The following is a 23,528-nucleotide window of genomic DNA, read 5'->3' as shown; positions in this document are numbered from 1 at the left end:
GAAATGTGTTCATTAGCACAATAGAAAAAAAAAACGTACATAAATTAGCTTATTAACATATTTTTAGCAAAAGTAAATGTCAGAAAAGTTACAAGTTCGTTTCTATTCAAAATATAAAACTTTGAATTGTGTTTTGTTAAAATAGAGAATCTGCATTTTGCATTCGACCATCCGCTTACCTAACTGCTCCTCATCAACCCAAAAACTGGAGTAAAAGTGCTGCTGATTCCGACTGATTATGGATTTTTATATATATATAGAAACTTTTTGAGGGCTAAACACAGAGGACCTTCTTTTTGACCAATTTCGGTGAATTTTGATGACAACCCTGTCTGAATGCTGATTGATGCTGCGTTTTCAGGGTGTAAATCAATCCTTTTGGGTCCAGGTTCTCTGTAGTTTATGAAACTATGGAGAACCTCCTTATAAAAGGGGTAAAAATAAGCTCTATTACATTTTCTTAATACCAGATTCTGACTCCTTTGGGTTTATCTCACAGCGAATGCTCATCAGAATGTTAAACAGTGTCTAAAAGGTCACATTCATCAAGGTTTAGGTTATTTTGAAGAGCCGCATCATCATAATGCTTCAAGCTAAAGTTCAGGCTAGCAGCAGTGATATAGTCCTATTTAAATCAGTGATTCCAGCCTGTGGATCATTAAAGCTGAGGCTGAAATAATCAAAGTGCCATTTGTTTATAGATTAATAACAGAATGAAACTTTCTACTGATCCTCTTTACTTCAGCTTGTGTTTAAGCAAAAAATCAGACCTAGACACTCGGATTGGAGCATCCCTAGTTTCCATGGGAATCTTTCCATCTATTGTTGGGTTCTGGGTTCAGAACGTGAACCCTGCACTGGTGTGCTGCTGTCATACTGGAACCAGAAGCCATGAAGTACTGACCACATCTCTGCTTGGGTATCCACAAACACCACAGCTAGAACCAGATTGTTAATCGTGGCTAAGGCTTGGGATAAAAACGCATCGATGGACCAGTAAGACCAGTACCTGAGGCTCTGTGAAGAACCAGAATCCAGGTAAGACCACTGGTCCAGGTTCTGGCTTTGACGTGATTCTTCCACCATCAAGACCAGAACTAGCATCTATTTCCATGGAGTAGCTGTAGCTGCAGCGGGACATCAGGTCCCAGAGCTGAGCTTCTCCAAACAAGAACCACTGTCCAGGATAGTAGAACCATCAGATGTGGTGCTGGTTTTAGTGGAACCCCAGAACTTTGTTCTGTGTCCGTGGCTTCAGCAGAACTTCTGGCCATGGCCTTAGCAAAACCATTTATACCAGTAGCTCCAGCTGTGATTCCAGTTGTTGTAAATTCAGCTCCAGTTGACCGATTATCTAGAACTGGTCAGGTTGAAGGTGTTGGAGGGTTTTCCAGTCCAGTTGTGTGCTTTTAGGCTGCTTCAGCAGTTCCAAGGGTCAAACTAAAGTGGTCAAAGGCCGACGTTCATCCGGAGGGTGTGTGTAGCACCACGAGAAGTCCACTTTGACCCAGTTTAACCAGTTTGATGTCAACGATCCTTTACTGGCTTCCCCGCTGACCCAGCCGGTCCGTTCTGGTCATAAGCGGCTGATTCCAGATTGATCCAGTTCTAGTCTGCTATAAGGAGCTATTGGTGACCTGCCCAACCCCCAACACGTCTCCAGGCTGGTTCCACTTGATGGGACCACAGTCTTCTGCGTGTTCGGCAGACACCTCTGAGGGTCCCACCTCGCTGCTGATTGGCTGAGGGGAGTGCCTGCTGTTGGTGAGGCCGTCATTGTGGTTGGCCAGCGGGGCGGAGTTGGAGGAGGAGGGGTTTCGGCTGATGACCAGTTCCAACCGGTCTGGAGATTCAGCGATGAGCGGAACAATGAGGCAGCAATCAAAGTCTCTGGTCCGGACGTGGTTGATCTAAGAGGACATGGTGGTTAAAACCAGGCTTGGATGGGGAATAGTTAGACAATCACTGCCGAGTAGAAGTATTCACGCCCTTACAGATTTCTTCTGTTCAGGGTTTAGTTTTCACACCTGAATGTTTCAGTTATTCATCCAAACCAACCTGGTGTTTCATGAAAATAAGTAAGGATAATTGCCTTTCCAAATGAAGCCAGGAAGGTATGAATTAGTTCTCCTAAAAAATAATTAAATAAGTTCATTTATATAGCGTCAATTCACAACACATGGCACCTCAAGGCACTTTACAGTTCACCATTTAAAGTTTTCTACCTAAGGGAAACCAGTTTATTGCATCGACTAATTGACTCGAAGGCAATCCCTCACACTAAGCATGCTTGTAGCGACAGTGGAGAGGAAAAGCTCCCTTTTAACAGGAAGAAACCTCCATCAGAGCCAGGCTCAGTGTGAGCGGCAAAATAAGATCATTAAAATCTGAAACCTTAGAGGATTTCTAGCGGTAAAAAGATTGGAGATTTTCCAAAGGTTCTGTCTGCGTTTCTGTACCTGTAGTATTCGGTCATAGGCACGGAGGCCGCCCCGCTCCGCCGGGCCACCCGGTCGAATGTTGTTTACATAAACTCCACGATCCAACAGCCCATCAGAAACACTGAATCCAAAGTCCTCCAGTTCTGAGGCCTTCTCCAAAGTGAGCTGCAAATGAAATCAACACAGGGTTAAAACTCACCGCAGTCTCAGTGGACTGCAGCACCATCAAGGGAATATTAGTCACCTTATGGAGTTCTACAGGGTTCTGGTTTAGGATGTCGTTCACTTCTTGCCTCATCTTTTTCATGGCAAAGGCTCTGCGCTGGGGGTCGGAGGGTAAGGTGTTGGAGCGAGGGTTGACCTGAGGAAACCAGGAGAACATTGAAGAAAAAAGCAGAGACGAAGATACTATGATGAAAAAAAACTCTCCGGGTACCAGTGTTTTCGTCAAGAATGACGATGTCGAAACCATTTCATTGAAGCTCTTTTTTTTCAATGACGATAATGAACACTCATGAGCTAAACATGGATCTTTGACGACTAAAACATGAGTAGTCATAGGTTTCGAGTTTTCGTCAACAAGACGAGAATAAATAAAAAATAGTGGGTCGGCGGTCAGACGTTTCAAATGCATCATTGAGCTGTAATCAGCAAAGCAATATCAGCGTGCTGCTGCGTTCTGTTTGAACACGCAGCCCACCTGCCGCAGTATAGTACATGCTGCAGGAGCACAGATGGATCATGGCAGCGGTGGCGGCAGGGTCTGAGAACCACGGTTACTGCGCGCTCAACGCTGACAAATTCTGCTGCGATCTTCCCTCTGTGCTTATGCAAAAATGCGTCTTTGTGTGTGGAGCTCCGAGTCTGCGCTTCTCGCTCCACTCTAGTGGTTCACTCTCAGCAGCATGGCTCTTCCTGCTCTCGCTACTTAATAAACTATGTGGCTGATCATCCTCTGCCAAGCATAAAAAATCCCTTTGTCTAACTTATCAAGATTTTATTTTGTAATTTCTACGAAAAGGATTCCCTAAATTATATTGAAATAAAATATTTCATTGAATTTACTGTTGGATGAAGAGCCTGATGAAAAGGTACATAGATCTTTGAATATTTCTCTCATTGTTCTCGTTTTTATCTATTTAAATATGATGCAAATGTTTCTGTGTATTGTCATTAAAACGTTTTTTGTTTCTTTTAAATATGTCAACATTTTAGTTAGCATATTCATTGAATTTAGCTCTGGATTGCCATGGCATTACAAGGCAGTTAATGTTGTTCTCTCTGTATTTTTTTATATCAAAGCCCTTTAAATTTAAATCTACTTTGACCCCTGAGCAGCAGAAACTAAGGGGTAAATTGTCAGAAATAAAGCCAAACTTGCCAAAGTAGAAAGAAGAATGTTTTTGTTATTTGCTTTTTTGGAGCAATGAAGACTTTATAGATCTTTGTGTAAAGCATAATTCATAGTAGTTATTCATAGTAGGTGGTGCTTTACTTTGGAAACCTTTTGTGTTTAAAGCCATTCCTTTATTGTATGTTTTGTCATCTTGTCTGTCTGCTATATTCACCAATATAATGTGTTGAAATAGATCTGCTATTTTCACAACTTTTGTGAGACACTTTTTTTTATAAAGTACAGGAATAATTAATAAAAATGTTTATTTGAATTCTATAAATCAAAGTTTTCTGCCAGCAGCAATGATGAACTGCACGGCAGCATTCTATACCCAGCTATTGTAGCATCTAGGCTAGAGCTGTCAGTCTGGTAAAGAATCAGGTTGTTACTTGAAATTGTAAAGGTTCACTTTTTTTTTTGTAACAAAACTTACTAAAACCTTTTTAAGTTTTAGCTGACTAAAACCGACTAAAACTAGCACATGTCGTAATGACTAAAATGTGATTAAGAGTAGTAATAGTTTTCGTCCTGTAGACTAAGACTAAATGTAAGATGGCTGTCTGAAACAACACGGCCGGGTACCTGGGGTTTGGATCTATTTCGCTCCTGGAAGCTTGACTGACGACCAAGGGTGCTGCGCAGAGGGGTGGGGTCATGGTTCAGACTGAGCGTGGAACCGGACATGATGGTGGCCTGGAGCCAAGGGGAGAAAACCAGCAGATTTTAGTAACATTAAAACCAATGAGAGACACATCAAATGTCTTGTTAGAGGATGCTCAACCTTTATTAGAACAATGACTTTTAGTTTGTAATGTTAAATATGATCAAAAGCCAGATGCAGAAACACAAAGATCAACATTTTAACCTCTGCTGGAATTGACTTCTGTTATGGTCACTGATATAGTCTGCTGTCATCTGCATAGAGGCTGATTAAACCGGCATCCAACGCCCACTTTAAAATAATTTCCAGGTGGGAATAAGGCGCCTTCTTTCGTCTCCATGGGATTAGAGGAATGATTGATGTGGTGAGGAGGGTAAAGGATAACCACCCTGTTATGTCCGTAACTAACCAAGCAGGGGAGTCACAGGCCCCCATCGGGTGAAGCTAGCTGTGACAACATACGGATCGACTAGTCAGCCAAGAGGACTTGGATCACTTCTGAAGAGGATTCATTGAGGTTTGTTTTCATCCCTTGAAATAAGATTTCTGTTGAAACTAAAATCATCTATTGTTGGCTTTGCTAACCGTTAGTATCATAACATCTGTTGGCTAATTAAAAACTGCACCACACACTATCCAGATGATCTAATCCTCAGTACTAATTAATCCAAGGGGCAAAATTCTTCCTACTTTAAGGGTTCAACTGGTAAAAGTTAACAAAGCTCAGAAAGATTTGACTGCAATCTCAAAATAATCCAAACAGATCTTTTCAGGTGAAGCCTCGCATACAAATGCAAACAGGTGATTGATCAGGTTTATCCAAGAGAGAAAACCTTAGAGAAGAGATGCCACCTGGTGGCAGGAAGTGGAAGCTGTCACCAGCTTTTTTCCAGCTTTTTATTGTCACTATACTGTCACAAGTACAGCACAACAAAATCCATTCCCTGCATTTAACCCATTCCCTTGGGGAGCAGTGGGCTGGCACTGTGCGGCGCCCAGTGTGGGGTTAAGGGTCTTGCTCAAAGACCCAGAGTGGCAGTCTGTGGGAGTGGAGCTCGAACCCAGAACCTCAGGATTCCAGGCTCTATGCCCAAACCACTAGGCCACCATTCCCCATCTTCTGCTGGGTACTATGGATCCTTCCAAAAAACGAAAATTAAAAACAATCCACTGGACTTTGTTTCCAAGTTTGAAGACGTTTCACTTCCCATCCAGGAAGCTTTTTCAGTTCATAATGTCAGGAATAGTGTTGAGTTCGAGGTTTTATACAGTAGCTAAACAAAGACTTGCTTTTGTTTTGAAAACATGCAAATAGAAATGGACCAATGGGTCCACCCCTTTGGAATGGAGGTTGTTTGGCTTTTTTGTAAGCCTGTAATGCCCCATACCCGTCTGAAATGGAGTCGATAAAGGGAATTGTTGGCCTGGCAGAATAGGCGAGGTCCTGTAAAGGGGGTGGGGCTGCGATGACAGCGGGAAGGGTTTTAGCTCAATTGCTGCATTGTAGGTTTTTGAAAGCTCAAACCTGAGTCCACCCCTCTGTTCAAAGTTTTCTTTTTCTTTCTTTCGGGTATTGGGAATTGCAGGCTAACAAAAGAAGCCAAACGACCCCCATTCCAAAGGCGTGGACCCCTTTATCCTTTTTGTATTTGCATGTTTTCAAAACAAAAACAATGTTTTGATGGGCTACTTTATATAACCTTGAGGTCAACACTATTCCTGACATTTTGAATTGAAAAAGCTTCTTGAATTGGAAGTGAAACCTCTTCAAGCTTGGAAACAAAGTCCAGTGGATTGTTTTTAATTGTCTTTTTTTGGAATGACTATGACTTGGATGACTAAGAATCTTCACCAGCTTATGGTCCTATGGATCAGTGGTATAAAAGAAGATATTAGAAAACGGAGGGAAGTCTGGGCATCATTGCTGAGGCTGCTGCCATCACGGATTCCTCCTCATATCAGGAAATTGGCCAATATCTGATCCTAAAATCCAAACCAAAGAAGATTTTCCAGAGGAATAAAACCATTTTGAGATTGCAGAACTCAATTAAACTGTTTTTTTTTGTGTGTGTTGAGCTTATGTGGTTTATTTCAGTTTCTTTCATTGCAAACAGCTGCTAGTTTTCTTTTGCTCTGAGAAGATGAATGGATTTAGTGGAACTTTAGGCAACAGAAGAGGTTCAGCTGCTGCTATAGCCATGTTATAAACACAGTGCGATGCTAGCATCAGCAATGTTTACATCTGTATAGCTTGGGACTCCAGCAGAGAACAGCTTCGGATTTCTTTCTGCAACCTGCAGACAGATGCTGGGGTATACTGCAGGCTTAGGTTTTCCCAGCCTCTTAATTTCTCATATATCTTTAAATATACCGCTTTGCCACAGTCACACCTGATGTTTTCTCTCCAAGCTTCCTCTCATCACCCAACGTATCAAAATCAAGGACTCACACATGCACATCTAGCAAAAACAAACTCCCCGTCAGGCCTGGTGCAAGCCAACCCAGCATGCCGTGATCAAACCGCCATGCCTGGTGCAACAAAGACGTCATCACTGCGATAAGTGACCCATTTAAAACCAGTTAAAACCAGTCCGGCGGCAGTAAAAGGCCAGTTAGGTAGACGGACGAGGACAGGGCGGTTAGTAGAGGAGTGGAAGGAAGGATACCAGCGTGAGGAGGTGGGTCTTCTTTCCAGAATCCTGGAAGAGAAGCAGCCGTTTCTTTCTTTAACTGACTGATTTCCAAAGATGTAAACATGTAAATCACTTAGGAGAAGTTACTAAAAATAAAATTATTACCATCATTCAGGTTCTATTGAGAGTTCAAGATACACATGAATGAATTAAAAATGAATTAAAGCTTAAACAGAAGCATATGATCAGCAATATCTTACCAAATAAGTTGCTTGGTAGCAGAAATGTCTTAGTTTTGACTGATTTAGCTGAATTTATGGGAACAAACTGTGTCTTTGTAATGGGATGCTGGTTTCACCACCTAAAAACCTAATTTAAAAAGATTCTTTACTGTGTTGACTGTTTTTTGTGCTAAAAACATCTGTGGTTTATCTGTGGAGCCTTTTCCCTCTAAACAACATACAGGTGAGAATATGAGCAAATTAATGTGTGAGGGCTGCAGGAAAAAAATGAAAAGCATCAGAAAGAGGAAGAACTAGAGGGAGAGCTTTCATCTGCGTCTGTTCAGAGTCAGAAGAATCTGTGAAAAACCAGGAATCTGTTTGGGAATCTTTTAAAACAGGCTTGTTTTCTGTTTAAGCATCAGCAACCTGAAGTCCTGAATGGTTTCAGTTAGAGGTCGACAAAAAGAGTGATGTTCAGATTAGGAGAACTGGTGAATCTGTCCAGCATGTGAAAGTGTTCAGGCCGGTGGAGGCTGGCCAATAGAGGGCGCTAGGGCGCCGTCCCATCCAACCAATGACCCTGATTAAGATTCTTAAGAATAATATATTCTTTTTTAATTTAATTTTAAATTAAAATTCAAAATATTTTGAAATACATATTTTTTAGATGTGCAAGATAAATATTTAATCTCTAATGACTAGTAAAGCGTCATTCCATTTTTAGTCCAATTGGTAACGTATTTCTACCCTAGGGAGCAAAAATCTTTGCCCATTGACTCTCTTTAAAAGTCGTACATGCGCAGCAGCTCCTCTGCAATAAAAAGGTCGAGTCATGGGAGTTGGAGACGCATTGTAGAGAGAGACAGAAATGCTGCAAGAAACATCTTTTTCCAGGACCTGGTTTAGCAAGAAGGCTTGGCTAACTGCATGTAGTGAGGCTAAAGCTTTATCCCGCTTTCCCTGCCTCCTTTTTCAAATGTCAGGATCTGATCCAGCATGGATAAAGACAGGTAGGACTGATTTAAAGAACTTTGTAGAAAAGGCAAAGAAGAATAAACAACCTGGGATTCACATGGAAAATAATAGAATATAGTGTACTTTTTCTACATGTTTGTTAATTTGTCTAGTTCTCTTAAATAAACACATTCTCAGAAAATAGTTTTTATATATTAAAAAGTATAAATCTGACCAATAACTTCTCCATTATTAAATGAATACATTATTTTTTTAGGTTTGTGAAACAATACTGGACCATGTAAAACACAGATTTATCTTCACAAAGCCTTAGAAGGGAAAGATTTATGTACAAAAAGTAAACCTGCACATGAAATTCAGTTTTGTTTTTATAAAGTGTTTTTATAATGTTTTTTGTTGTTGGCATTGATATAAATATACTAGTGTGATAAGTTAGTATACGTTTGATTGGTTTTTTGGTATATTTTTTAATTTATAGCCCCCATTGGAGAAAACTCCACCAGCCGCCACTGGTTCAGACTGTAGGAAGCTGTTAATAGGAAAACAGAAAGTTTAGGATGAGGAAAATTCATCATTGGCTGAGAATCTGATGAGCATCAGAAGACAGCAAAGTCCTGGAATTAAGAAAAAACTGAAAAGACACAGGAAACACGTATGAAGATGGTTTGAATGGCTGGGAGGCTCAACCATTAAACAAAATACAGAAAGAAACTAGGAATAGACAAAAGTATTTTATTTCATCAATAAAACTTTAATTCCCTTTCACAATAAAAGGCGTTTTGGATATTTTTACCTCAAGCTCTCGAAGGATGCCGCTTTGACCACAGGTCTCTAAATCCTCCAGCGCCTGAGACCAGAAGTTCTCCTCCTGGTCGGGTTCAGTGCCGTCGTGACCCACAGTGAACCTGACGGGAAAAGGTCAGAGCGTCAGCCAATCAGACGAAGAACAGCCCGACTCACACAGAAACACACAGCGGACAGCGCATGCTGGCGAGAGTTCGTTCAACAGGGGAACATGTGCAAAGACGGTCCACACATCCACTAGAGATATGTGTCAGAAAGGTCAAAGGTCACCAGTTGAGGGTGGACAGGGCACTGTGTTTGGGTGGGGTCAAAGGTCAGTTTGCTACCTGCTGTCAGTGATTAATCCGCTGGGCAGATTAGAGGCGCTGCAGACAGAGACAGACTGCTGTTACCTCACAGCCTGAGAGGAAAACATCAACCAGCTTCAGTCGCTTCAGACCAAAAAACAGCTCAGAGTCAGGATTCCTGACCCGGTTCAGGTCCAAACTTCACACCTGTCAGGTCCCATCCTCTAATGGTCCGCTCACACCAACAGCAATGAGACAAGCTGATTTAAATGCAGCCTGAAGAGGCGTCTGACACGGGAGCTCACAAATTTGAACTTTAGCAGCTCGGAGCATCAACCAATCAGAGAAGCTTCTGTGAGATAGACACTACATGCAAGACATGATTACTTCTACAGAGCTGTTAGCATAAAAATAATGAATAAAACGGTTAAACCTCTTCAAAAAGCCAGGAGAATGGTTTCATTTTGTACAAGGAAAAGAGGGCGAGCTCTGATCATTATTACGCCATTTTCTTACTGAAGCGTGGAGAAACTGTTTATAAATACCTACATTAACTAAATATGTTAAAACCTGCCAACGGTTTGTAACCGTAAATCTAATAAACTGCTCATATGCTGCTCTGAACAGGAAGATGATATTTTAGTAGGATCATAATCCTGATGAACTGACTGAACAGATGATGTCTGAAGGTCTAATTTCTCACTCAAAATGTCTTCAAACTATTTTTTCAAACTTATCAAAGCAAGTAAAGCTGGGATGCTCGATGGGTGGCACCAGCAGAATAGAGCTGCTCAACAAGCAGAGCTTCCGGCCTGAAAATACAGAATTATACAAGTTAAGGAGTTTGGTGTGAACGCAGCATCAGAGCTCTGAGGAAGGATATTCTATAAACTATTTTATGACATATTTAGAAAATAACGCAATAGGATGAGGAAGGAAGGAAGGAAGGAAGGAAGGAAGGAAGGAAGGAAGGAAGGAAGGAAGGAAGGAAGGAAGGAAGGAAGGAAGGAAGGAAGGAAGGCCTAAGAAAGATAGGAAGGAAGGCCTGAGAAAGAAAGGAAGGAAGGAAGGCCTGAGAAAGAAAGGAAGGAAGGCCTAAGAAAGAAAGAAAGGAAGGAAGGCCTGAGAAAGAAAGGAAGGAAGGAAGGCCTAAAAGAAAGGAAGGAAGGAAGGCCCGAGAAAGAAAGGAAGGAAGGAAGGACTAAAAGAAAGGAAGTAAGGAAGGCCTAAGAAAGAAAGGAAGGAAGGAAGTAAGGAAGGCCTAAGAAAGAAAGGAAGGAAGGAAGTAAGGAAGGCCTAAGAAAGAAAGGAAGGAAGAAAGTAAGGAAGGCCTAAGAAAGAAAGGAAGGAAGAAAGGAAGGAAGGCCTAAGGAAGAAAGGAAGGAAGGAAGAAAGGCCTAAGAAAGAAAGGAAGGAAGGAAGGCCTAAGAAAGAAAGAAAGGAAGGAAGGCCTAAGAAAGAAAGGAAGGAAGGCCTAAGGAAAGAAGGAAGGAAGAAAGGCCTAAGAAAGAAAGGAAGGAAGGAAGGCCTAAGAAAGAAAGAAAGGAAGGAAGGCCTAAGAAAGAAAGGAAGGAAGGAAGGCCTACGGAAAGAAGGAAGGACTAAGAAAGGAAGGAAGGCCTAAGGAAAGAAGGAAGGAAGGCCTAAGGAAGAAAGGAAGGAAGGCCAAAGGAAAGAAGGAAGGAAGGCCTAAGGAAGAAAGGAAGGAAGGCCTAAGGAAGAAAGGAAGGAAGGCCTAAGGAAAGAAGGAAGGAAGGCCTAAGGAAAATAGGAAGGAAGGCCTAAGGAAGAAAGGAAGGAAGGAAGCAAGGACTACGTTAGGAAGGAAGGAAGCGACCTTAACAGAGACTCTGCTCACCCTCCCAGCGGTGGGCGGTCCCAGTCGTCGTCACTCAGCCCCAGATCTGACAGCGGATTGGCTCTCTGCCGGGCAGACGATTGGCTGTTGTTTGAGTTGACTCCCCGCCACTCATGGAAGCTGTAAGGTGACGACTGGAACGGCGGCGCTAGACCAACAGAGAAAGGTTAAATATGTCAGAAGCGACAGCAGGACGGAGCGTGAAGATTAGGGCTGGATGGCGTACCCGCGGTGGTGAAGCTGCTGTCCATGTTGGATCCGTCCCAGGAGTCCACGGCGCTGTCCACAGACGGCAGCGTGCTGAACGCTCTTTGATTGGACGGAGGCAACACAGTGATGACAGGCTCCTCCTCCCCATCCTGGCTCTCCAGGTTAAGCCCCGCCCCCAGCCCTGGCCCAATCACACAGGACTTTGGGCTTGACACTGCAGATAGATGAGATGTTATCAGATAATTTTTTATTGCCAGTTCATGTTTAAAACATAAACAATGTTTGCTCATTGAAAAAAAAATATCTCTTATTAATTTCATTTTACATACATTGATTTATGAGGGCTGAGATTTATTCATTCAGGCCTCAGAGCTGCAGGGCTACAAGCTGTAAGGGTTATTTATCCTATTAGGGATAAAAATAATGGTTCTCATAACAAGCTGGACTGTTTCTGAGGGATTATTTTATAACATGTTATATCCAACCGTCTGTCTTTGTTTGGGTAACGATATGTTGAGACATTTACAGCCTTTCTGCAGGGTTTTAATTAGAGAGAGACAAATGCTGTCTAGATCAGAACAGAGCAGAACGTCACGCTGTAAGGGCCGTTTGATTGTCTTGTTCTCTTTTTAGTTTGCAAAGTTCCAGCTTAGTGAAATCCATTTATCACTTTTTATTTAACTGGACTGTATAGAAATCTACCTTTTTCCCACAGCACTCATACATCCAACTGGAGAAATCTTTAGATATTTTATATATGAATTTTTTTTTATGAATTGACACTTAAAAAACATCCAATAATGAGTGAGCCTCCATACTTACGCTCTCCCTGCTTCTTGATCTTCAGAGTGACCGTTTCTCCCGCCTGCTGCAGCAGACTGATGGCTTCGCTCAGAGGTTTCCCCTTCAGGCTGCTGCTGTTGATCGCCAGGATACGGTCGCCAACATGGATCGCTCCCGTCCTGCAGGACAAAAAAAAAAAACACTGAAGCACTTTGTCTTACTAAGAGTCCAGTTTTTAAAATTCATGACAAGAAGATTTGTTATAACTTATTGATCGCTGCTAAATATTTAAACTTTATTTGAAATCACAAGAATGGCAAAAAAAAAAAAAGAATCCCATCTTGGTTTGAGGATCTGGGATGAAACTTTTGTCTCCAGAACAACATGGAGGGAAATTATAGCCATGGTTAAAGTAGATTCATTAATAAACATTTGATTTAAAAGCTGAAGGTAAAAAAATGATCTAATTAGTGTTTGTGCCACATGAACCATGTTTGCAGGAAGTGGAAAGTACTAATATTTTAGGCTAATCAGCTGATAAGTGATGAACACGACGCTGAGGGCTGAGTTTTTATCTATTAATGAGACCAAAAATGTGGTTTTATTTTTGTCTTTTGTTGTGAAGCAAGATGTTAAAAGGTTTGTTAAAACTAGAAATTAAAAAGTTTCTAGTTTTAAACTAAGATAAAGCCTTTTATTTAAATTGAGACTTTACTGTGTAATTCTAAGCGTTTGAGTTTTTTTTTATATTTCAGTTTTAACTTGAGTTCTGATATTTTATTTCTGCTTTTTTAGAAAACTGAAACCACTTTCTTCCTCCTTTTGAATAAAATGTCAGAGAAATAACATGAGCCACAAAACTTTAAATCCTGAGAAAGAAAAGATGGGAAGAGTTTCAAAGAAACTCCTGTCTAAAATAGATTAAGAAATAAGTAAGAGGAAAACCTCCTACTTTGGCATTTTTTTAGGTTTTACTTTTTTCATTAAACGTTTGGTTAAAATAACAATTTAAATAATGACTAATGCTTTAATTATGAATAAAAAATTTCATTTCAAAGATCAGCTAAACCTATAGTTTAATGTTTTAGTATGCTTCATAAACAGCAGAGGGCGCCATTTCCCAGATAATGTAGAAATCAGACAGGCTCTCACCTTTTATCCCTGCCTTCATTTTCATTGTTTAACAAAAAAATTTTTTTTTCTGTTTTTTTTGGTTTAAGTGTTTTATCTACCTAACATATTTATTTTAATAAAACAATTACAAAAACATTATGATTAAAGGTATTTTAGATGACTTTGCATGAGCCCATTTCTCCTCATGCACGCTCTGTTTAAAAGTTGCTATTCTCAAAGCCCATACAAGCTTACTGTGCCTGAACGTCCACCCTAACCCATAAATCCCTCAATCACTATATAGAGCGGGGACTTTATAGTTAACTGACCATTCGGACAGATGATCACTGCTTTTTTCTCCCCGTTGGTCACGTAACTCCTCCTCCACTGCGCCTGCACCATCTTTATTATTAGTCACCGCTGTCGGGCTGCCAGGAGAACTCTCCTCGCAAAGCATTCTGGGATATATCTGCCTCTTTTGAAACCTTTCTTTTCTTCTCTTAAACTTCGTAGACACTTTTTCTGTTGCGACCCTCTGCCATTTTCAAAGAACCACTGTGAGAAAAGTGAGCTTCAATGACTGTCAGAAACCAAAGCTCACCACAATTAGCTGACAATTAGAAGGAGCACTTATTAAGATGATCCGCGCGGAAACAAAAGATCGTCGTTTATACCTTTAATCTCCCCCCTCTGGTTTAGTATCGTCATTGCTTAATTTACAGCTGATTACTTTGGATCATTTTCAATAGCTTTTCTTCTCTTCGCCTCAGGCTTGATAAGATGGTTTAATAACAATAATAAACAAGATGCTCACAAATGGCGACATTTTTACTTCAAAGAAAAAAAAATCCAGCTTTGTTTTCCATCTGTTTAGTTGTACTAAATGTACGTTAATTTTTTTTTTCTTTTTTTTGTAAACTGGGGAAATCCCTGTTATTATGTACTAGTAATCGGGTTCTTTAAAAGCTTGAAGAAACTCTGTTTGATTGACGTGTGGCAGAGTGGCGTTGCCTAAAATCTGATGTAATGACGTTTTCATGTTAGTCTACCTCTCAGCCAGCCCTCCTTTGCTCAGAGAGGAGATGATGATGGGGTCGAAGGGCTCCTCGGTGCCTGAGATGGTGATTCCTAATGGACCTCCGTACCTCTGCAGCTCTACTGTGTAGATGATGCTGCCGGAAACTTCCTGCTCATCTGGAACATCAGAAGATATTTATCTAATTAGATGCTGATTCACCATGTGGCTTAAAGACAGCAGTGAAATAAAAGGTCTGGAAGTGAAACTAAAATAAATGCTCCCCGCTACAGTGAGAAATCAATGAATAACGTCCACCATTCACAAAACACGCTCCATATTACACTATTGGTTCCTGACGCGTCAATCATGGTCGTCTGCTTGTATTTTTAATTCAGCTCCTCTATAATTTAATGCTGCATTTGCTTATAGAGCGAATCAACCAACACTAGAAAACAGGTCTGATCCTAAACCTCCAAAGATGAGCCGTGGTGTTTTCAGCTGCTATTCTAGAAAGGTATGTCTCGGTTTATAGGAGCTGATTAAATCTCGTACCTGAGTTGTCTTCGTCTTTGCGGATCTTCAATTTGACGAGTTCCTCGCACTGCTGGAGGATCTGAACGGCCTCCTCCATGGAGCAGTTCTCCACCCGGATGTTGTCGATGGCCAGCAGTTTGTCTCCCAGCTCCAACGTTCCTGTCCTGGTAGGAAAACATGGAGACTGTAAATCAGGAAATCTTTCCATTCCTTTTTTTTTGAATTTTTTTTCTAGAATTGAGGAGATGAGACAGTTTGCCAATGGAACAAGACAATTTACATTTGAAATAAGAAAAAATAATTGCATTTTCTTATTTTAAGTTATCTAATCATCTTATTTTAAGAGTAAAAGTAAATATTCCAATGGCAAATCATCTTATTAACGTACTCAAATTAAGCGAAATACACTTAATTTAAGAAATGTTGATTTATTTCTAGATAATTTTCAGTGTGAAACATCCTGAATGCTGCAGCTTCTTGATGCTTTACATCTATGAGTTAAATATGGCATGTTCTGCCACATCTGGTTGAAAATAACAAACAAAGGACAGACTCGGACCTGTTAGTCTATTTAACCAGAAACACAGCTGACACCATTTTAATGCAGCTTCACCAGCCGAATGTGTCCGCCTCACTTCCTGTTCACATCTAATCAAGCTTCCATGAGAAAAAAGCTGCTGTTGTGGCTGAGTTGAGGTTACCTGTGAGCGACGCTGCCTTTCTTGATGTCAGAGATGATCAGGGGGTCACCTGGTTTCCTGTTGGACGGAGCTTCAGAGGAACAAACACATGAGTGAACGGACCTGAATTTACTGATGAACTAATCCATGTTTTAGATCAGATGGATGAGGAACGCTCACAGCTGATGGTGATTCCCAGCTCCACTCCTGGTTTCTTTGGGAGCTTCACATGGAACGTCCCTGAACTGGGGATGACGGACTCTAGGGCAGAGAGAGGATTCATTTCGGTGGAGATTTTTTGCCCTTCTCAATATAAATAAACAAACAAGAAGAACAATTGTAATCCTGCAACAAAAGCAGATTAAGATGGGCGGATTTAACCACGTGAACCCTGTTATATCACAGCCATCTCCACCGCTCTGCCTGTAAAAGCCACACAATGTGTCTGTGAGTCATCTGGGACGGCTTGTTGTGTTGTTGTATTAAACTCGGATGTGGGTGGTTATTTATACCAGCCGGACGCGGTTCATTCACAAACAGCCCAGAAGCAGAACTCGGCACAGACTGTTATTCATCTGTCATCAGCAAACATCCCTGCAGACAGAAACCGGGCAAACCGCCTGCTCACCTGCCACATCGAACTCGATCTCCAGCGTGAGCTGCGCCGTGATGGACGAGTCTCTGAGCAGCTGGTTGGTTTCCTCCAAGGTCGAGTCTTCAGTCGGTACGCCGTTTATGGACAGGATCCTGTCCCCGATCTGCAAGATGCCACACCTGGACAAACACGTGCAAAGAGAGGAGCGGAGGCACATGAAGATAAATAATTACAGAAAGATTAACACTTTTCTAAGCGTATACGGATTTAACAGAGACTACTGACTGCATGTCATAAAAATAATCATAAAAAAAATGAAAAACAAGCAAAACAATGTCATTTAAAAATCATGTGGAAGTGAGCTTTAATTACCTTCAACTCTTTAGTTTTCATCTCTTATATAATTTCCATATTACAGTAAAAATACATAGAATTAATGCTGCAGCTCCAGAATAATTATCTAGTGATATCCTGTCTTTGCAAACATTCAGATTATCATAAAAAAAATGTAATGAAACCAAATGCTAATGCTAATATTAGCCTAATAAAACCACAATTAACATGTTTAGCGCTAACTAACTGCTAAAGATGGCTAAACGGAAGCATGAGTCTCCATTCTTCACATTAGAGAGATTTTGACATTTCTAAAGGCTGTTCAGTGTTAAATTCTTTTATATGTCATTGTAGGATGACGTGTGAAATGACGTGTTTCTACTGGTTTCACAAAAATAGAGTAAAAGATTTTAGCTGTTTCTCCAGTTCACTTTGATAAACCAGAATGAAGGTCTAGCTGCTTTGAGTTCAAACTGCTGGTGAGAATTTCCAGCTGTTAGGATAAAAAAATTATTCATGATTATTGAAATAATCGTTAACTAATTTGTTTAAAAATAGAGTCGTTGCTTAAAGTAAACTCTAAAACACGCTGTTAGGTGGAACATGAAACCTATACTGTAAATATATACAATAGCTCCATTAGATGAAACTGTTTTCTTGGAATCTGTAACCCCATTTAATTCCATTACAAAGTTTATTCTATTTTTCTTTAATTGCTTGAAAAGCATAATTTTTCTGCTTCATATCTATTTTATAACCAAAAAGCATCAGATCTAAATAATTACATCGTAAATTGTCTAACTCCAAACATCAAAATACTAAAGACTAGTATTTAATGCTTTCAGGTGTTAAGACCTTTTAATTAACGGATTAAATAATTACTAACAAACACCTTAAATTCCATAATCGATCCTCTAGTTGTATTTAAAGTTTCAACATAAAAATTATTCAAACATTTTATTTCATAGTTACTTTAATTAATCAGTAACTGAGTTTATAAATCAGAAGTAACTAGTAACTAAAACTAGTTACTCTGTTTAAGTAACGTTACCAGCACTGAATAACATTAGCTGTCCACTGTTAGAGGAATAATGTTAGCGCGCTAGTTATACTAGCATGCTAATGCTAACATGCTAATTTTAATATGGGAAACAGATATCTTGGTGTTTGCAGGTTAGTTCAATCTAGAACTAATGCTTAAAGCAGTGTCTGTTAGAAAAAAGTTTTAATAGCAGCAGTGGTGGGATTATTTATACTTACTGATGCTTAAACTACAGTAGTGTAATTATTATGCTAACATTATTATGAATAAGTGAGAAGGATTCAACAAAAACCAACTGAGAACAATAATAAAGTTAACCAAACCTAATAGCATTGCTATTAGCATCTATAAATAAATTGAGTGCATATCAGAGGAATGGACTCCTTTCTCACTGGGCTGAGCTGGATGTCGACCTGACGCTACAGATGTGGTGAATGTTAATGGAATATAACAGATATTTATCCTGTTAAGCAATGTTTTGGCCTGAGGTGTTACTTACTAATGCCTTTTAATCCCTACAAAAATTAACAGGCAATGTTTAAAAATGTTTGTGGGCGGAAAACTTAGATTTCTCTTATTTTATATATTCATTTATTCTATTTACTTACTATAAAAATGTTCATTTAGTCTGTTTCACCTGGAAGGCCACACAATTCTCCAGGGAGAGGGTGTTTGTAGACCAGACAGAGCTTCTTCCCTAAACAAGCCAGATTCTTTCTCAAAGATTATTCATAACATGTTACTGTTAAACCAAAGTGTCTGTAATTTTTTTTTTTCACTCTGACTATTTTCCATTGTTGTAAGGGGAACGCACTCTGTCCAGGCAGAACAGGGCTGAATACAGAGCAGTAAGGGCTGTATTTGCAAAGATATGAAAATAAAGTGCAGACCGAGTGAAATCCATCGATCTGCGTTTATTTAACTTGGGTGAATAGTTTAATACTTTTTCCCACTATACATTTTTAACTTTACTTATTACGTCCATTATGTTTAATCTGAGTGGTTCACCTCTCAGCGGGGCTGTCTGGGTCGATGTAGGCGATGAGAGGAGGTGACGACAAAGTTTCCGTGGCAAAAACTCCACCTTGAAGCTGCAGGCCAAACCCCATGATGCCGTCGCCTAGCAACGTCACCTCTGTAGTTTCTGTGTGGACCACCTGACCGGCGAGGCCGACGGTGCTGGATGCCAAGGACACTGCAGAGGAACATCACAGTCCAGTCACTGCCGACACGTTTCCTTTCACACAGTTTAGTTTTTCATGGCAGGAAGACTCACAGGAACTCTTGAAGTCCTTCTTCTTGGCCTTCCTCCTCATCATCGTGCTGCGAGGACTCGTGGGATACATGTTCCTGGGCAGTGTGCTCATATTGAGGGAGGAGAGACTGTAGGCTGACATGGAGCCGGGAGAAAACGAATGGCCGAGAGCTGCAGAGAGATGGAGACGGAGGACATGAGAGGACATCAGAGAGACGGAGGACATGAGAGACGCTCTCTTACTCAAAACAAAAACAAAAACAAGGAGAAAAGACGTACAGGGGTTGTTTGTATGGCGGTTGTGGGATCTGGCGCCTGATTGGTCAGGGTGGTAGGTGTTGTAGTGGTAGGGAGGGAGGATGGGGGCGGAGCCTCCGGTTTCCCAGGGAAGGGGGCGGGGACTACGCTGGACCTTGACTGCACATGCATACGAGCACGAACATGCACACGGAGCAGGAAGGTAAGGTGAACCCAAAAGGAGAGAACAGAGGTCAGCCGCCAGGATGGGTTTCAACAAAAAGCAACACCTTTTCATTTCAGCCCATTTAATCCTAGAAACATGTCATAGAGGGAGAACTGCCTCCCATTTCACCGTTATTAAGTCATCAGACACTTTTCAGCCTCCGTACATCTCCTTTAAAATCACTCTGAGGTTCATTCAAGGCCTCTTCAGAGCGCTGAGTTTGGTCAGGGCTCATTAAGCTTGATGTCTGTGTGTTTACACCCTGCTGGGGGACGTTCCACTCCACCTCATAAACACTTTGCTTCTGTAGAGCTCTGACACATTAATTGTAGCTCCGACCTGCCTTTAGGAGGTGTTGGTTTTAAATCTAAAGGCGTTCTAACATCTTTTCTGATTGGAATGGAAGGGAGGCTGCGGTGTTGCTGCGTTACCGTGCTGCGGTGCGTTCAGGGCCGGTCGCGCCTGGTGTTGTGGCAGGATCTCCATGCGGACGGTTTGACAGGAAGCAGAGAGCAGCTGAGTGGCTTCAGCCAGAGAACAAAACTCCATCGACTTCCCATCAACAGACAGGATGTGATCTCCTGCATGGAGAGCTCCACACCTGGGTGTAAAGACCATGAGTGTATAAACGTCTAAAATCTATATGAATACATTCATAGGACTATTTTTATCTAAGAGCAGAAGGTAAAGACAGTTTAAATAACAGCTCAAAATTAGCATAAATATATATAAAGTTGTAAACTGTATTCAAGGAAGAGGGTCAAACTGGTACCTGTCTGCTATACTGGCTGGTTTGACCTTGTCAATGATGATGACCTGCTTGCCGCAGAACATGGAGGTGGACAGAGCCACGCCCAGGCTGGATCCTGCCGCCTTGGCAACCTCAACCAGCAGTGGCCCCGACGCCGTGGCAACGGAATCTATGAGAAAGCAAAAACAAAGTCCTTGATATTCACTGGTTGGCGTTCCACAGGGTTATGTCCTCGGTGACGTTACATTCCTACAGTCAAAATGGTTTTATGATAATAGCTTTTAAAGTCGTAGGGAAACCGTCGTTCAAACCATTTTTTCTGAATTCTCCCGAGTGGTGCCCGAGTTTACACGAGGGAATAAAGTGGATTTGATTGGTCGTCTATCAAGGGGCGGGGTTGTTGTGGTGGAAGGTTTGCAAAAATTTTGGTTGTGGCCGGTTTCTATGAAGCATCTTGCTAACCAGTTAGCAACTTAGTGCTAGTAGGTTCCCAATGAGAAATTCCATTGGGACCAAGTAGCACTAAATTGGTGACTTAGAAACGAAGCTGTCAAGGAACGCTATGGACAGAGGAAACATGCAAGAGGAGGAGAGTTTAGTGTCGGAGGTCGTGGATGAGTCTCCTCCGTCATACATTTTTTATTTAGAGGAGGTAAGCGGGGACAAAGATGTTGTGGAAGAGGACGCCAGGGCGGCAGAAGCTTGGTTTGGTGTAGAAGGCTTACAGCCGTACATGTTTGAGCCCTTGCCTCGCAACGCTGCCAGTTCTGTTAACTCTACGCCTGCTGAAGACACAGACGTCCATCCCCGTGAACACTGGGACGGAACTCAATGGGAAAGTAGATTCTTATTTCTTATTTCAACCGTTGCGTATATTAGCTGCGACACATGAATCAAAATGCTATGACTGAAAAAAATTGATTGACAGATGACTGTGATATATGATTGGCCGAATTTAGGTGTTCAAGCTGACGTATGACTAACTGGCCTGCATAAGATAACGAAAAAAATCCCACAGATTTTAAGACAGGGTTTGATTTTAAAAACAGAAATTTTCTAAATTTTGGGACAATATGGTCTGATAAAGAGTACATTTATATACATGTTTAAGACAGAATGATTTGACATTTAAATATGATTTTGGTACGACTTTAAAGTTACTTTTCCAGAACAAAACTTAATAAATTTATTTCTATCTAACAAAAAACAATTGGGCTGGATCGCAGTAATGAAAATATAGAAGTTATAATGAGGTTTATTCTATGTGGAAAATAGGTACTTCATATGGATTATCTCTAGGACGACAAAAACATAATTCAGTTAGATGAATTTGCAAACATAACAGGAAAGACAAATCTTTTAAAGCTGCTAAAACATATATATATATATATATATATATATATATATATATATATATATATATATATATATATATATATAAAAAGGCTGAACGCTGATTAACTGTTAACTGACCCATCACGGACACGTCATAATCTATCAGCAGAGTGGCCTCCTGGCCGCACTGCTTCAGGATGCTCATAGCCTCTGACAGCGTGCTGCCATGGAGACGAATCCCATCTATGCTTAGCAACCGGTCGCCGGGCTTGATGGTCCCCTCTCTGCAGAACAACAGCAGGTTTTAGTTTGATAGAAGCAGGAAAAAGTCCGGGAGCTGATGGAGTCGGTACCTCTCGGCTGGTCCGCCCGGCCTGATGGTCGTTATGACGATGGGGCGGGTCTTGTTGCGGTCCTCATGTGTCCCACCTGTAAGATTGTGTTACTTTGTTATTTGCTTTTTCTTTTTCCTCACCAGATGAACTCACAAACCGATCCAAGCTCACCTCTGATGACGAAGCCGAAGCTGTTTCCTTCTTTGTGAAGCGTCACTTCCAGGTTCTTAAAAATGACCCCTGACCCCTGCACGGCTGCAGCAGAAACACAGCGGTATCAGTCATCGTCTGCAGCCACGTATTAAACATACAGTGCCGTGCTGTTAATACCCTGTTGGGCTTTTTCTAACTACAATAAAGTTAACAACAAACTTTACTGTATTTTGTTGGGATTTTAACAGGCAAACCGAAATAAAGATAAATAATTGATATGTTTTAATATTTCCTTGCAAAAAAAAATCTGAAACGTGTGGCATGCATTGAGCCTCCTGAGTCGGTCGTGTACAGACTCAACTATCGCTGCAGATCCTGTTCAGGAGTTTGTCTTTACTAGCTTAGCTAATCCACTCAGATATTTCCCCATTCTGTGTGAAATAGTTGTAGTTCAGTCAGACCGGATGAGGAGCATCATTTTGCTAGGCTCAGGTCTATTTCACCTGACCACCAGAGGGCGGTGCTGAAAGCACTGGATGTTTCCTTCATGTTTGCGCTGTTTGAGCAATTATACCACCACCTGGCACCCTGGATGAGGTCCTGTAGATGTTACAATTCCAAAAAAGTAAAAAAAAAACAATCCACTGGACTTTGTCTCCAAGTTTAAAGACGTTTCGCTTCCCATCCAGGAAGCTTTTTCAATTTAAAATGTCAGAAATAGCGTTGAGTTTGAGGCTGACATTTTGAATAGAAAAAGCTTCCTGGATGGGAAGCGAAACGCCATCAAACTTGGAGAAAAAGTCCAGTGGATTGTTTTTTTTTTTTCTGGAATGACTATGACCTGGAAGGATGAGAATCTTCAACAGCATAGATGTTAAAATGTTTTTTTTTAAGAGCCTAACTCTGCTTTAAAGTCCTCTAGAACTTTCTCTATGACAACTATACCGTGTTTTTTTTAGTTTCCTTAATGTTCTGTAAAGAACTAAGAGGCCTCCAGAGAACAGCTGCTACGTATACTGAGATTAAAAAAGATGCATGCTATCTACTGCTGAGCTGATTTTATAGGCAGTTGTTTGCACTGAATTTATTTAGGGGTATCAAAGTAAAGGGGCTGAGAATCTTTTTTGTTTTTTTAAATCTTGCTTCATTTTATGTTCTGCTTTATGTAGATTGATAATATAAAGCCCTAACAGGATAAACTGAAGCTTTGCTTCAAGTTTAAAATGTCTTTCATCAGGGGTGAAAACTTTAGAAGGCTCAGTGCAGTGCTGTATCCTAGCTACCATGCTTTTAAAGCGATCTTTATCAGCAGTTCTTCTAATATTCTGAAGGTCTGGATTCCTGGTAGCCTAAAGCAGCGTCTGAATCTGTTAAATGGATTCCAGCCTCTTGGAAGGAGAAATAAAAGGATCTGGTTTATGCATGGACTCTGTCACTTACAGACGGGCGGCAGCTCGTACTCCACCTCCAGCACCACTCGCTCCCCGACGTTCTTCAGCAGGCTGATGATCTCGTCGTGCCTGAACTTGGCCAGGTTGATGCCGTTAACGGCGCGGATGTAGTCGCCCACGTTCAGCTGGTCGCTCCTGTTCAAACACAGAGATTATAATCCAAAATCCTATATTTAAATCTAAGACAAACCGAGCCTA

The 23,528-nt window shown here is 41.0% G+C and overlaps 1 protein-coding gene across 12 annotated transcripts in view; it reads right to left on the bottom strand.

Annotated features, from left to right (window-relative positions):
- Positions 1 to 95: 95 nt before the first annotated feature.
- Positions 96 to 23,528, bottom strand: part of grip1 (glutamate receptor interacting protein 1) — an 87,572-nt gene continuing 64,139 nt past the window's right edge. For 4 of the 12 annotated variants that reach the window (XM_038305188.1, XM_038305183.1, XM_038305184.1 and 1 more), the window contains exons 4-26: positions 23,320 to 23,465; positions 21,898 to 21,981; positions 21,745 to 21,820; positions 21,530 to 21,675; positions 20,078 to 20,225; positions 19,737 to 19,906; positions 18,864 to 19,259; positions 18,596 to 18,782; positions 16,246 to 16,391; positions 15,798 to 15,878; positions 15,639 to 15,708; positions 14,956 to 15,101; positions 14,435 to 14,579; positions 12,312 to 12,451; positions 11,506 to 11,703; positions 11,280 to 11,427; positions 9,461 to 9,499; positions 9,124 to 9,235; positions 7,165 to 7,197; positions 4,420 to 4,530; positions 2,686 to 2,802; positions 2,460 to 2,606; positions 96 to 1,910 (exon numbers count right to left, since the gene is read on the bottom strand). In XM_038305188.1, coding sequence (XP_038161116.1) covers positions 1,617 to 1,910; positions 2,460 to 2,606; positions 2,686 to 2,802; positions 4,420 to 4,530; positions 7,165 to 7,197; positions 9,124 to 9,235; positions 9,461 to 9,499; positions 11,280 to 11,427; positions 11,506 to 11,703; positions 12,312 to 12,451; positions 14,435 to 14,579; positions 14,956 to 15,101; positions 15,639 to 15,708; positions 15,798 to 15,878; positions 16,246 to 16,391; positions 18,596 to 18,782; positions 18,864 to 19,259; positions 19,737 to 19,906; positions 20,078 to 20,225; positions 21,530 to 21,675; positions 21,745 to 21,820; positions 21,898 to 21,981; positions 23,320 to 23,465 — 3,280 coding nt within the window. In that variant the 3' untranslated portion in view covers positions 96 to 1,616. The remainder of the gene's footprint in view (positions 1,911 to 2,459; positions 2,607 to 2,685; positions 2,803 to 4,419; positions 4,531 to 7,164; positions 7,198 to 9,123; positions 9,236 to 9,460; positions 9,500 to 11,279; positions 11,428 to 11,505; positions 11,704 to 12,311; positions 12,452 to 14,434; positions 14,580 to 14,955; positions 15,102 to 15,638; positions 15,709 to 15,797; positions 15,879 to 16,245; positions 16,392 to 18,595; positions 18,783 to 18,863; positions 19,260 to 19,736; positions 19,907 to 20,077; positions 20,226 to 21,529; positions 21,676 to 21,744; positions 21,821 to 21,897; positions 21,982 to 23,319; positions 23,466 to 23,528) is intronic. The other 8 variants (XM_038305190.1, XM_038305193.1, XM_038305191.1 and 5 more) reach the window with 8 other exon arrangements.

The sequence above is a fragment of the Cyprinodon tularosa genome, unplaced genomic scaffold (assembly GCF_016077235.1).
Source record: "Cyprinodon tularosa strain WSP-4 unplaced genomic scaffold, ASM1607723v1 ctg552, whole genome shotgun sequence".
In the NCBI taxonomy this organism is placed as follows: domain Eukaryota; kingdom Metazoa; phylum Chordata; class Actinopteri; order Cyprinodontiformes; family Cyprinodontidae; genus Cyprinodon; species Cyprinodon tularosa.
The sequence above is the reverse complement of the archived record's forward strand: the minus strand, read 5'-3'. Positions and strand labels throughout refer to the sequence as shown.